Source organism: Bufo bufo, chromosome 4 (genome assembly GCF_905171765.1).
Source record: "Bufo bufo chromosome 4, aBufBuf1.1, whole genome shotgun sequence".
NCBI classification, from domain to species: Eukaryota; Metazoa; Chordata; class Amphibia; order Anura; family Bufonidae; genus Bufo; species Bufo bufo.
In genome coordinates, this window is record NC_053392.1 from 19,715,457 (window position 1) to 19,731,052 (window position 15,596).

Sequence of the window (15,596 nt, forward strand, 5' to 3'; positions counted from 1 at the left end):
GGGCAAAATAATCAGTGATGTCAACACAAACTTACGTCTGACACCCTCTCCACTCTGTCGGGGGGCTCTACTTGTATAAGCGTTTAATAGAAAAGGTTCTGTAGACATCTATGTGGAATCAGCTGCCGATGGTATAAAAGGAGTGCGTTTCTTCTTGGCGCTAACATCGAACTGTAAGGCTGAGTTCATACTTGAGTTATTTGGTCAGTACTGGCCTCGTGACTGCCCTAATAAGTGAAGTGTGCAGTGATTCTAAGAGCGACGCCTGTCATCTGCATGTCATACTGACTGACAGTATTATTTCACTACCACAGCAGACTCCCTATGTGTGTTACTGCAAGGCAAAGTGTTCAACACCACTATAAAGGCTCTCTGCAGCCAGGAAATAGCTGTTTTTTTTAAACGCGATTTGTCACGAATATATTCAGATAGAACCGAACTTTTCCCCAAAAAATTGCCAAAACGACAAATCAAATTTTAGAAAAATTCGCTCATCTCTTATTATAACTAATGAATGGTATTTAGGAATATATTTATAATAAACTAATAGTTACGTATTTTCATTTTCTTAATTCCCGGAGAACCCCTTTCAGGAGGTTTGACAGTTAGTGTTATTGCCTCATGGATTTTGTACTATATGTTTTGCACTAGGCACTTTTGAAGATTTATTCATCTATTTCAGGGACGCTCAACCTGCGGCCCTCCATCTGTTGTAAAACTACAACTCCCACAATGCCCTTCTGTAGGATGATAGCTGTAGGCTGTCAGGGAATGATGGGAGTTGTAGTTTTGCAACAGCTGGAGGGCCGCAGGTTGAGCATGCCTGATCTATTTAATCTGTTGGGAATTAGATTATGTATGGGGTGTAGTATTGGTCTGCGCCTGGTTCATTGATGGGATCTCTTCTTGGAGTGTTACACGTCCATTGTGGATCTATTCTTTTGTATATGTATGCTACTGCTACTGACTGTGTAACATGATTTAGGATGAATTAATAAAATATATATTTAGATTAATTGTGTACTGTGTATTTATCATTTAGTGTTTTGTGTGGTGGATTTATTCTAATATACACAGTAGTGACTCTGTTGGAGCCATGTGAATATTGATGTAATAGTGGAACCTGACAAAGCTCTGACATTTACTGATGTTTCAAGATACACAGTCGTTTCCCTATAAAAGGGCCGTTCTGGATAATCTAAGACCATGTATCACAGACAAGTGACAGGTTTCAGAGGAAACTTCTCCTACTACAAAATGATAGCAGAGGTGAAGTCACAGAACACCAAATAGACTAAAGACAAGAAGGAATAATTCATCAAAGAGTGGTCCCTTATACACCAAAGCGGAATGAGGAGGCTGCAAGGACGCACGGAGCTCTGACTGGCACTATGGGGGAATTCCTAAGCCGTGTACTCCAGGCTTCAGGCTTCAAATAGTGACAAAATAGGGGTCTGTCATATTGCATCAAAGTTTTGAGACATTTAATTTGTATTGTAACTCCACTCACACCAGTTTGGAAAACGGGAGGGGGGAAGCGGGTCCTGTCGGTCTGGTTTGGCGGATTTAAGACAGATGTATCATTTGTAACTTTTTAAAAAGTTCAAAAATGGTCACAATATTAAACCAGTAAAGGGGTGGTGAAGAAAGTAAAGTAACACCTCAAGACACAGGTGTTGTTATTAAGGGTTAATGTGCTATGCATTGTGTAATCCCAAATGGTTTTCCATAAGCAGCAAAAAGTTACTATCTGGCATGGAGACCGTTTTTCAGATCAGTCTGGCTCAAGCTGAGGGTGAAGCTACAGTTTGTGAGCCTGACAGAATCTGACACCAAGGAAAGGGAAAAAAACATTCCTATGGCTGCCAGAGTAAAGCAGGTGTGTTAGGAGAACCCCTGAGGGATAGAGGACAGCCATCTGTAGACTGTTTAGGATCACAAGGTACTGTGTATGATAGCAAAGGTAACGCTTGTTTATGGCTATGGACTTTGTTGCTTGTGGGGAGGGTATATTGCCTCTGGCAGACATCACACTTATATAATGGATTGGCCATCCAATTGAAGGTGTACAGCCCTGAACTCCACTGTGGGAACTACAAATCTTAATGTTTGTGGTCAATTGGCACCAGTCACATGATCTACCTACATGACTGCTGCCCTGGAAGCATTTCCTCTTCTGTGCTTGCACTGAAAGCATTCAGTATATAAACAGGTCCAGCAGATTCCACTGCATCTATCTGTGCATGAGTTAAATAACGTTTAACACAAGAGCAGAAGAGAATACATTAATGGCAGGAGCCACACGGGTAAATCTTGTGACCATCACCATTTTGATCTCCAGGAACACAGTGGCCACCAGTGGCAGCAGTTTACAGGTCCATCCATGGAAAGAGAGGGACGTTGAAACCGAAAGCTGAGATAAGACATGCTTGGGGTTTAGGACAGTGTCCACTACATTACAGCTTTATTGAAGTTATTTTAGAAAATGGCCAACCGCTTTAACTTAGATCAGCAGTAGTTTTATTAGCACATGTTGTATCATGGCCATGTGTAGCCAGCCTTCATTTACATAGTCACTCATTGAATAAACACATGTGTCAAATCAAGACCGGCCTTTGTATGAACCACCATTCTGTTCCTCCTGGCTGATCTTTATGTGTAGGGCTGAAGTGATGACCTCACCTCAATTACACATGACCTCTGTAGCCAATCACTAGCTTATGGGTACACTATTGAATGCCAGTGATTGGTTGCAGCAGTCAGGCGTTGTAGACATGACATCAGAGCTGCTAAATCGCCACAGGGAAGACCGGAATGGAACAGCTGGAGTGGTGAACAATTTAACATGGACTTGATACTTGTTTTCCTATTTTCCACCATCCTCTGCATGTGCCCCAATGTTTGCTAAATTCAGACAACAATATTTAGACAATACATGGTCAATTAAGATCCTGGTTGAATATGCAAATGACACCCAAAACTATACATAATATATCTAGAAGACCTGCAATCCCACAGTTGGGTGATTATTAGAGTTGAGCGAATCATGCTTCAAATCCATGAACCAAAGTCAATTTGTTCCCTAATTTAGTTTTAATGCTGTACGGAGATCTGTTTCTGTACACCATAAAATGGATGGGCTTCTTGGAGGCAAACTTTGTTAAGTTGAAGAGACCTCGGTAAAGAACTTTGGCTTTTTTAAACAGCAATCCGAAGCCGGCTCCAGTACAGACTAGTACCTTGGTACCGAAGCCAGCTTCAGTACAGACTAGTACCTCGGTACCGAAGCCGGCTTCAGTACAGACTAGTACCTGTCACCGCCAGACATCTGTGAAGCTCTGACAGACGTTCTTTAGAACCTCCTGCTTGAGGTTCTTTTGCTTTGCTTTCGTTTTGTCATCTCGTTTCCCTCTCTCAGCTGTTATCTAGTTGCACTGATTGCATCCCTTTAAATCCCCTCCCATACTGCATCACTTTGCGGTTTATACAACTTCCTGGAGTGTGTGCATGCTGGATGCTACAACTGATGCTTCTACAGATAAGTCTGTTCATTTATCTTTGTTTTCCTGTTTGCTTGATCCGAGGTGACCCTGACTCCCTCCGTATAAGGTGTAGGTAGCCGGTGGTCGTGTCCCCTCACTATTATAGGGTGTTCAGGTGTCATCCAGTCGAGGAACAAGGGTATGCAAATTTCTACCATTGAGATTTTTGCATAGGCTGAGCAGTTAGGGAGAGCGCTAGCGTTGTTACAGGGTTTACCCGTTGGTTCCTTAGTTTTGGATCAAGTCGGTCAGATCTTCATTTGTGTCTTCTAGTTTTCTGTTACACCATCCGTGACAGTACCTTGGTACCGAAGCCGGCTCCAGTACAGACTAGTACCTCGGTACCGAAGCCGGCTTCAGTACAGACTAGTACCTTGGTATTGAAGCCGGCTCCAGTACAGACTAATACCTCGGTACAGAAAGCCGACTCCAGTACAGACTAGTACTTCGGTACCGAAGCCGGCTCCAGTACAGACTAGTACCTCGGTACCGACGCTGGCTCCAGTACAGACTAGTACCTTGGGACCGAAGCCGGCTTCAGTACAGACTAGTACCTCGGGACCGAAGCCGGCTTCGGATTGCTGTTTTAAAATGTTTTTAAAGTTGTAGAATTGAAGGCCGAAGTTCTTCACCGAAGTCTCGTCCAACAAAGTTTGACTCAGATAAGCCCATACAGCATTAAAATGAAGTTGGAGAACGAATTGACTTCGGATCTGAAGCGTGATTCACTCACCCCTAGTGATTATAATAAAACGTAACTTTTAGTACATCTTAGTAAAAACTATGGGTTAGATTTAATAAACTGCTGTAAAGTAGAACTGGCTTAGCTGCACATATCAACCAATCAGATTTCACCTTTCATTTTGCACAGCTCCTTTAGAAAATAAAAGGTAGAATCTGGTTGCTATGGGCAACTAAGCCAGTTCAACTTTACAGCAGTTTGATAAATCTCCCCCTATATTTTGACCACACGGTAGGCCGTACCAGTTGCTTACATAATGCTGCATCCAAATAGTGATTATTAACCCAGTGGTGCTCAATAAATAAATAAAAATGGAGCAGTCTTACCACTTCTGTAGATACAAGACAGTGTGTGGGAGTACAATAGTGAATAGGAAGGGGTCACAGTGCGGGTCTCTTTTCTCTAGGTAACAGCAGGATGAGGCTATCCCTCTCTCACCCTGCTTGGCCTAGCCTGAACTATTTTGTCTAGTTAAGCAGAGCACCTTGCCCAACAGGGACCACCCCTCTGGACATTTCCTCACTATTCTGGGAGCCCTATGTCCAGCCCTGACCCAGGTGGTACCAGTCCTGCTGTCAAGGGATTAGTCAGGTTCCCAGGATTAGAATAATCAAAGTCCCCATGTATTTCAGGGGACTTCCGACCAGGTGTGCTGCTGGTTTCTGTATGTAGCAGCAAAACTAATTGAAGTTGGGTCTGACAAACATGGATGCATTGCCACGCCATCTAGGTTAAATCTCCTCCCCAGTGATGATGTGTCCTATTCCCCAGCTCACCACACTGATAGGGTAAGCTAGTAGCAAGTGGTGTTGCCCCCCCCCCTTCATAATAAGTATGTATTTTTAAAAGGGTTATCAAGACGAAACTTTTTTAACACATATTTTTCAGTTTGGCTGGACCAGCGGTGGGGTTCATACTTACCTGATCCCCGCTGCTGGATCCCGCAGCATCACTCCATGGCCACCTCAGCAGGTCCCGGGTCTCTGGGAATCAATACCCTATTGACAGGTGTCATGTGACCACTGCAGCCAATCACTGGTACATCACTGTGATGCCCATCAACAGGATCTTCATTCCGAGAGACCTGGTACCTGCCGAGGCAGCCATGGAGAGCTGCAGCTGGGATCTAGAGGTGGGGTCTAGGTAAGTATGAACCCCACTATGGTCCAGCCACACTGAAGAGGTCTGTTAAACGTTTTAGTCTTGGATAAACAGATGACAGTTGTTAATGTGTAATAAAGAATCAGACACTAAATTCACCTGGAGAAGTTGTGATTTCCAAATAATTGAGCTCTCATTTATAAGAAACTGATGATGACCTTTGTCTTCATGGAGATGTCCCACTGTTTGTTTCCCCACGGTTCGGTTAGCAAATACCTGATAATTTACCAGATCAAATCTTGTCGGAAAGTTTCCTTTCTCATCAAGGTGAATGGAATCTCCACCAGAAGTTATAAAATGAACTCTTCTTATATATTGGTTCAGCTAAAGGCAGTAGACATGAGTCTGAGTCTGACATATTGATTTGTGCATTTTGTTACAGTAATCATATTCCTAGGAGTCTCTAAATCTTTCCAAACCTTAGATTTCACAATAAATGTTAAACATTGATAATGTCTCCTAATGAGCAGTATAGCTCTCTCCAGGTATGGTACTGTGTCTCTTCTCTACTAATCCACTCAATCTGATAGACTTGGTTGGATCGGCTTCATGGTGGTTAGTCTCTTACTTCCTGCTGTAATTTCCTCTGTCACATCCACTGACACAGCGATGGCTACCAACATCTCTCACCAGCTCTCAGTGGATGCATTTGGCTATTGCTACACAGGTCCAGTCAGGTGCCATATGTTTTAAAGATTTCCCTCCAGCCACTTCTTGCCTCAAGGTCCTACTTTCTTACTGCTTCCTCAAGAGTCTACTCTGGTACTATATGCAGTTATTCCATACTCTCTCTTTCTGGTTCCATACTCTGCATTATAACACCTCTCCTGCCCCTCCCCTCAGTGGTTTGGCAAACTGCTCTTCAGCTCTTAGCAGTACAACACTGAGCTCTGCATGGGACTGCTGTGATGGTTGGCATCACCCCCAGTAATGCTGTCAGGGTAGGGTGGTGCCCCCATTAACAAGTGGATCACAAAACTGTTATCAACATAAGGGCCAGAAACTAATGGGTGGCAAAATGGGGCACATATGTGGGGTCACCATGTTGGGCAACCATGCAATCTCCTCATTTTCTGCTCCTCTCATTGACTAAGTAAATGTTATTAAATGAGGTCTCCTTGCTTTAGTGATAGTGAGGGTTACAGCAGACAGTCACACCGAATTATGTGCATTATTAGTGTTACTGGAGTTTGGAATATGACAGAAAATGTTGGAAAAGTCTGAGAATTCTTACCTTCCATTTTTCATTTTGGGTGGTAAGTATTTGGAGATGTTCTTGTCTTTTATGTGAGTAGATCAGATGATGTAAGGCATAAGCCACAATATACACTGCAGAGTACACACTGAATGTGTAACGGAAATTGTCTACATCATACCGGGAGCGATCCACATTACCTAGAACATCTCTTTCATTACATGGTCTATTAGATAAATACTGTCCAGAGCTGCAAGAAAGATGATCATACCATACTTCAAACATCAGCTCAACCTCTGGATATTTTAGAGGACCGGCTGTGAGTAAATATTCTTGTAAACCTGGAATTCTTCCTTTGTGAAGAGTGAGCTGCAAAGATCCATGAAATGTAGTAAATAAGATTAATCTTTCAGGGAAAATAACTGAGAGCATGATTACAACTCTTCTAGGATTTAAGTCATCTGACAATATTAAGTCCAATGCCTGTAAGCCATATGAGCTACCAACAAATATAATCACATTGCAGTGAATCTTCTGTATTTGATATAACACCTTCCTGTAGGCCAAAGATGTTTGGAAATAGGCATAATTACTGACAGATTCTCTATAAGCTATGCAGACCCCGCTCCGTGTTATTACATTGTAGAGGTCCATGCTGGCTCGTTGGCTGCTCTCATCATCTACTGTCAAGATCCCCACCCAGCTCCAGCCAAAGTTCTCCAGTAGGAGGACAATGGCTTCATACTGAGTGGACCCATCAGGGACTGTGCGATAGAAATAAGGAAACAGGAGCTTGTTACTGAAGATGGGATCCATCGCTCCATAGCTGATCTGTAGGGAGAAAACAGGACAAGAAAACATCAAAGAAATGTGAGAATTGTGTGTTATCAAACTAAGAATGACATGTGTATCCAATGGAAGCAATCCTCGGGTCAGACCCTAAAGTTATCTATACACATTAATGTCTGCCTGGGTTTGGTTTACCTCTAGTAGCAAGACTGGAGGTAAAGTTAGGTTACAGGAGACCCAATTACAACTTAGAAAGCAGATTAAGGATGATTTAACCGATTCTGAACTTATCAGATTCATTACCAATTTCACAAACATCCTGCTCTCAAACTAATCTGAAGATTTGTCGATTTACTTCAAACACATAGCGCCAAAACGCTACCGAGACCATTTTACTGTGAAAAAAAATTGGTGGGTATTGATGAGCTGCAGGGGCAATATTCGAATTTGCAATATTTTGTGAATATTGTGTAGAATATTCATCATATATTCGTGAATTCGAGATTATATTCTTGATTGCGAAAATTGGCAATGTATTATTCGCATAATGCACGCGAAATACCAGCGTGGGGTAGGCAACTTTTCTATTGGTTCCTAGGGATGTTGCTAAGCTGTGGCAACGCCTTCTCATTGGCCCACAAGCTAGAAGAAGGGAGAGATGATCACCTGATGTGTACTGTGTTAAAAAAATATATATATTTTTGTCATTACGAATAAATAGCACTATATTCTAAATATTCGCGAATTCTCAAAGTGCCGATATTCGTGAAAAAAATTTGCTTTTCGAATATCTGCGCTCAACAATATTGGTGGGGAAAACAGAAGGGAAGATGAAGATGAAAGATCACATGACCCTGGGAGGGTGGGGGAGGAGGGTGCTAGCCCTGATTGGCTGAGAGGTTGATGGACAGCCTGTCAGCCAGTCAGAGGGCAGGATTCTGGCATGTCCTTTTGCTCAGAATGCCAGAGACGCTAGTCTGTGAGCAGCCATCTCCGAGCATGTGTCTTTTTCTGTATATGTCAAAATTAAATTACAGTAGGTGTGGTAGGTAGTGTATAGGGACAGTAAAGGGACATAAATAGGTAGATTCAGGGTTTTATCAGGGAAAGCATAGGAAGGGACGGGTCATTCAGAGAGGTCTGTTTCATATAGCTGCTGCCAGTAATAAGTTCATGCTGCACTGCAAATTCTGCAAGCAAAAAAATCCCACAAGAACCAAATTTTTTTTCTGTAAATGGACAGCCAGCCTGTAAAAACAATTCTAGTTTCTACAGTTGATAAGTGTTTTATAGGCTTATTGCCAGCACCTCCGACATCAGGAGCAAACATTCTGCTCAAAACGCTGAGCATTTTCCACTTTTTATTCTCAAAACCTGTATTCATTTAGCTACCATATACAAAAAAAAGCTATGGAACTCCAATTATACAAAAATGTATAGCAATCTTTATTTAATAATAAATGTTAAAAAATTATTTATTCTAAAGAAAAAAAGGCAAGATGGATATTGATACAGAGAACCTTGCAAGAGGCGTTATCCCCAATATAGTGATCCACGTCTACAATATATACGATGAAAATAAATGGCACTACGGAGCGTATCATTACCAAGATGATGAGATAAAACATCTCCAACAATCACCAATAGATCATACAACAACATCAATATGTTCAGTTATTTAATAACAAAATTGCCCCATAGGCCCCCAGGTATGTGGAATAAACACAGTATTGCATTGGCCGTGTCGCTGAACAGGTCACTATATTAAATGCAGATGTCAAAAATATCACCAATAATAACTGCCATGCAACCTGCACTAGCATCAAAACATTACTCTGTACAGCAGCGCTGCAAATGTATTATATTATATCTAGATACCAGGCATTATTAGTGAGTAATAATAATTTATATTACTGCTTTAGTTAACATATTATACAGGTGAAACTCGAAAGATTAGAATATTGTGCAAAGTTTATTTATTTCATTAATGCAACTTAAAAGGTGAAACTAACATATGAGACTCATTACATGCAAAGTGATATTGTCACGGCCACGGTATTGGCCGTGACTCCTTGGGAGCCGCATACAGTTGCCCGCGGTTTGGGTTGTTGTTTCAACCGCAGCTTGAGGCTTGATGTTGTTTGCCTCAAGTGCAGTTGCCGCGGACAACAGGTATGTGTGCGGTCCCTTTGGAGTTTGTGTGCGTGTATGTATGCACTGTCGTTTGTCTGTGTGCACTCTGTGTAGTGTGTGGTGTGCACGGACTCCTTTCCTGCACTGTGGTTGCCCGTGGCAACGTTTGTCGTTGTGTACATGTGGTGGCAGTGTCCCGGCCTTGCGGCTGACTCCCAGGACACGGCTGCCACCCATGTCGTTGCCTGCGGCAACAACCACAGTGTGTCTGTTGTGTTGGACACTGTTCCTTTAAGTTGGTGTTTTCCCTTTCCTGTGGTGCTGGAAGGGTTAACTCCCTTCCCAGTGTGTGTGATGTCACTGGGTGTGTCTGACCATTGGGTGTGGCCTCTTAGGCCTATAAAGCCTCTCACTTTGGCATGGCTCAGTAGGTTGCTTCAGTCATGCTTTGCTGTTGCAGCCTCCTGCGATTTCCATCTTCTTGTAAGGGCCACCCTTCCGGTCATAAGTTCTAATACCGTGATGTGTTGTTGATGTCTTGTGTCTTTGGTTTTTGTGCAGCTATGGATGTCCTGGTCCCTGTGTGTCTTCATGTGTGTGCTGTTTACCTTTGTCTGTGTGGACAGCCTTTCCTTAGCACGGGTTCCAGTCAGCAAGGCTGAGACAGGTTTGTGTGGAACTGTTTGGTTCACCTGTCTTATCCATAGTCCTGTTTATGTACCCCCCCTTCTTCATGCTGCTTGCCCAGTGAGACTCCTGCTCCTTTGTGCCTAGGAGGAGAGGGTTGTCTTACCCTACTCCTTAGCCCAGGGACCGGTCGGAGGGTAAGTCAGGGATCCGAGGTTCCTGCGCATGGGTCCTCCTACCATCAAGGTCGGCCCATGCAGGTAGGAGACAGGGTCAGCGTTAGGGACGCAACAGGAGGTGACCTGCTCCCTGATTCTGTGTTCCTGGCGAGTAGCGACTGGACATCTTCCATCACCGCACAGTTGAGGATTTCCCCCATCCTCAGCCGTGACAGATATATCTCAAGCCTATATTTGTTGTAATTTGGATTATTATGGCTTACAGTTTATGAAACCCCAAAGTAACAATCTCTAGAGTGTGACGCCTAGAATATTAAATCTTTTCACAATATTCAAATTTTGATTTGCATTAAAGCGATTCTGCAGTTTGTTTTATCTGATGATCTATCCTCTGGATAGATCATCAGCATCTGACCGCCGGGGGTTCGACACCCGGGACCCCCGCTGATCAGCTGTTTGAGAAGGCAGTGGCGCTCCAGCAGCGCCGCGGCCTTCTCACTGTTTACCGCTGGCCCAGTGACGTCACGAATAGTATCAACTGGCCTGGGTGGGGCTAAACTCCATTTACGTGAACAGATCTGAGCCGCGCCCAGGCCAGTTGATACTAGTCGTGACGTCACTGGGCCTGCGGTAAACAGCGAGAAGGCTGCGGCGCTGCTGGAGCTCCGCTGCCTTCTCAAACAGTTGATCGGCAGGGGTCCCGGCTGTCGAACCCCCGGCGGTCAGATGCTGATGATCTATCCAGAGGATAGATCATCAGTTAAAACAAACTGTAGAACCCCTTTAATGCAACTCCTTTTAAGTTGCATTACTGAAATAAATGAACTTTTGCACGATATTCAAATTTTTCGAGTTTTACCTGTATTGCATGAAGACACAGTGCATTATTACATGATAGGTTATGCTGCAATAAAAGTCTTTTTTTTTTACCAGTTTCAGATTTGCAATATCTCTTGTGGTTCAAAAGTTATCAACACAGAAAGTTCAAAACTTTTGAGCCTTCAGCTCTGTTTTCAGCACCAGGGACAACACCTTGAAAAGGACAAATAGCTGTGCATCACAGGAAAGGTTCCTGGTTGTTGTTGCAAATTTCTGTGTGATAAATAGAGATGAGCAAATTTAAAAAAAATTTGATTTGCCGGTTCACCGAATTTTTTTGAAAAAATTTGGTTCGATCCGAATATGTTTGCGGCGAATCACGTAAAAAAAAAGCTATTTCCTGGCTACAGAGAGTCTTTATAATGGTGTAGAACACTGTGCCTTGCAGTAACACCATAGGGAGCCTGCTGGGGTACTGAAATAATACTGTGAGGCGGTATCAGCAGCATGAGGAGACAACAGAGCGGCACAATGATAGAGTCTGGAGGTGGCAGCAGCATCAGAAGGCCACAGAGTGGCAAGGTGACATAGTATGGAGATGACAGCAGCATCAGGATACCACAGAGTAGTGATGGACGAACATCTGCTGGGACGGATCGCGAACGCGATCAAATGTTCGCGAACCGCAAGTCGCATTCATTTTAATGGCAGGTGACCCTGAAAAACCTTCAGCTCATATTCGCAGCCAAGAAATAATTACTAGAAGTGCACAAATAGTCCCACAACATGGACAGTGACATACTAGATGTATTATTCGAATTTGCGATCTCCGTTCATAATTTTTTTCAATGCGAAATATCGGCAATATAATTTTCACGTACGCGCATGCGCAAATGCACTATACAGTACCCAAATGCACTATAAAGAAAGTATATTGGTATATAACACCCCGCTTCAATCAGTTTTTTGGGGGGGCGACTGGTATATCACACCAGTAGAAATTATTTGTTCCAATAGCGCTTGTCCCTCTATATACCTGCAGTATTGCAGCAGAACCGCACACAACTGCCGCACAATACAAATGCACTATAATATACCGTCTAACATAGAAAGTATATTATAACATTGTACAAGGAAGGCAATCCATTAGAATATATATGAAGATGAGGGTCCATTCACTTACATGAGGGTCCATGTAAGTGTTTTGCGGATCCAAAAAACACGGACACCGGCAATGTGCATTCCGCACATCGCCGGCACTATAATAGAAAATGCCTAATCTTGTCTGCAATTGCGGACAAGAGTAGGACATGTTCTATTTTTTTGCGGAAACAGAAGCACGGATGCGGAAGTGCGGATCCGCAAATGCAGATGCAGACAGCACATTCCGGCTCCATTGATAAGGAATGGGTCTGCACCCGTTCCGCAAAATTGCGGAACGGATGCAGACCCATTTTGTGGACGTGTGAATGGAAACGATATCCCTAAAAATGAAAATAAATTTAATTATTAAATTTAAGCAAAAAGCATAGATGTGGTCGGCAATAACAAGTGCTCGGCGGCACCAAATCAGAAACCATATGTCCTACCACAATCCGGGGGGTTCCAGTGCACATCGGTGAATCCCGGAGGGAAAGCAAACACTATCTATCCCTGGGCTAAATGATGATGTGGTATTGAAGGACAGGGTGGGCAAAGAACTGTCCCTGATATTGCCCTACAGGGGGGTGCTTGCCCTGACAGCCTAACCACAGACCACCCGCCCTGATAAGAGCGACACCGTCCGGAACCTTACCCTATATAAAAATGGTCCTAGTAAGCCCCTAGCCCCTAGGCCCCTGACTTCCAGGTGATCATTATATAGATCTATGTGTTTTTGACTCATTATAAAAGTATATTATAAGTATATTGCACCCCTCTGTGTATTACACCTATTGATAGCACACCTATACCAGTCCTTAAAAGGACTTTTGTGGCCCTATTAGCTAGCGTTTAGTGTCCCTGCTCCACACAGCAACCTCTCTCTACACTGGCAAAACACTGAATGTAAAATGGCGGCCAGATCAGGTTTCTTTATAAGGTAGGGGTTATGTCCATGTGCTGAAATGTCTCAATTGGCTGTCCTGTACCACCTGATGGATGTGTCATGGGTCAAAGTTCTTCACAATGTAAAATAATATGGCGGGAGCGAATATCTCCATATGTTCGCATGTTCGGCAAATCGCGAACACACAAAGTTCGCCGCGAAACGACCGCCGGGCGAACCGCAAGGCCATCTCTAGCACAGAGTTGCAAGGTGACATAGTGTGGATGTGGCAGCAGCATCGGGATACCACAAAGTTGCAAGGAGACATAGTGTGGAGATGGCAGCAGCATCATCAGGAGAAGGCCGAGTGGCACAATGACAGATTCTGGAGTTGGCAGCATCAGGAGAAGGCCACTGAGTGGCACATTGACAAAGTGTGGAGGTGGCAGCATCAGAAGAAGGCCACCGAGTGGCACAATAACAGAGTCTGGAGTTGGCGGCAGCAGCGTCAGGAGAAGGCCACCGAGTGGCACAATGACAGAGTCTGGAGTTGGCAGCATTAGAAGAAGGCCCCCGGGGTGCACAATGACTGAGTCTGGAGTTGATGACAGCAGAAGCATCAGGAGAAGGACACCAAGTGGCACAATGACCGAGTCTGGAGTTGGCAGCAGTATGAGGAGGCCACCGAGTGGCACAATGACTGAGTCTGGAGTTGGCAGAAGTATGAGGAGGCCACCGAGTGGCACAATGACAGAGTCTAGAGTTGGCAGCATTAGGAGAAGGCCACCGAGTGGCACAATGACAGAGTTTGGAGGTGGCAGCATCAGGAGAAGGACACAGAGTGGCCCAATGACCGAGTCTGGAGTTGGCAACAGTATGAGGAGGCCACAGAGTGGCACAATGACAGAGTCTGGAGTTGGCAGCATTAGGAGAAGGCCACCGAGTGGCACAATGACAGAGTGTGGACTGTGGAGGTGGCAGCATCAGGAGAAGGACACAGAGTGGCACAATGACCGAGTCTGGAGTTGGCAACAGTATGAGAAGGCCACGAGTCGCACAATGACAGAGTCTGGAGTTGGCAGCATTAGGAGAAGGCCACCGAGTGGCACAATGACAGAGTGTGGAGGTGGCAGCATCAGGAGAAGGACACAGAGTGGCACAATGACCGAGTCTGGAGTTGGCAACAGCATGAGAAGGCCACCGAGTGTCACAATGACAGAGTCTGGAGTTGGCAGCATTAGAAGAAGGCCACCGGGGTGCACAATGACTGAGTCGGGAGTTGGCAACAGCAGCAGCATCAGGAGAAGGCCACCGAGTGGCACAATGACCGAGTCTGGAGTGGGCAGCAGTATTAGGAGGCCACAGAGTGGCACAATGTCAGAGTCTGGAGTTGGCAACAGTATGAGGAGGCCACCGAGTGGCACAATAACAGAGTCTGGAGTTGGCGGCAGCAGCGTCAGGAGAAGGCCACCGAGTGGCACAATGACAGAGTCTGGAGTTGGCAGCATTAGAAGAAGGCCCCCGGGGTGCACAATGACTGAGTCTGGAGTTGATGACAGCAGAAGCATCAGGAGAAGGACACCAAGTGGCACAATGACCGAGTCTGGAGTTGGCAGCAGTATTTGGAGGCCACAGAGTGGCACAATGACAGAGTCTGGAGGTGACAACAGCAGCAGCATCAGGAGGATACTACACAGTGGCAAGTTGACATAGTGTGGAGATGGCAGCAGCAGCATCAGGATACCACAGAGTGGCAAGGTGACATAATGTGGATATGGCAGTAGCATCAGCATCAGGATACCACAGATTGGCAAGGTGACTTAGTGTGGATATGGCAGCATCAGCATCAGGAGACCTGAAAGTGAACAGGTGACAGAGTGGGGTGATGGGTGGCAATACCAGTACCCTCTGACGAAGAAGACTGAAAGAAGGAGCACTTAGCATCAGATTTGTGGCATCAGGCGGGTGGCAACATCATAGTAGTAGCTGAGGAAGGTAGCCAGAGGAAACCGGTCTCTTTTGTCAAGGTTTGGGTGAGGCGGCATGGATGATCTAATCTGATGCATCAGGCATTGGTGGGTGGAAATCCTGGGTGATGCAGGCCTGATTCATCTGGACAAAGGTCAGTCTCTCTACCTTTTGGGTGGACAGTAGTGTTGAGCGAGCATGCTCGGCCGAACACCAGTTCTGCTCGAGCATCGCTATGCTCGGCACATCGCAGAGTTCGGCCTAACACCCCATGTGCTCAAGCACGATGCTCGAGTCAGTGTATTTAAATCTAAATTATCCTCTATTTCTATGCAGAAGACTCACACTGCAGCAGACTCACACTCAGGGAATCCCTCAGTGTGAGTCCACGGCTTAGGAGTCCCTGCTCTGACTC

At 44.7% G+C, this 15,596-nt stretch overlaps 1 protein-coding gene across 1 annotated transcript in view; it reads right to left on the reverse strand.

The window, feature by feature from the left end:
- LOC120997773 (vomeronasal type-2 receptor 26-like) overlaps window positions 1-15,596 on the reverse strand; it is a 110,315-nt gene that overhangs the window by 71,394 nt on the left and 23,325 nt on the right. The window contains exon 2 of the mRNA XM_040428040.1: window positions 7,280-7,471. Within this exon, the coding sequence (XP_040283974.1) occupies window positions 7,280-7,471 (192 nt within the window). The remainder of the gene's footprint in view (window positions 1-7,279; window positions 7,472-15,596) is intronic.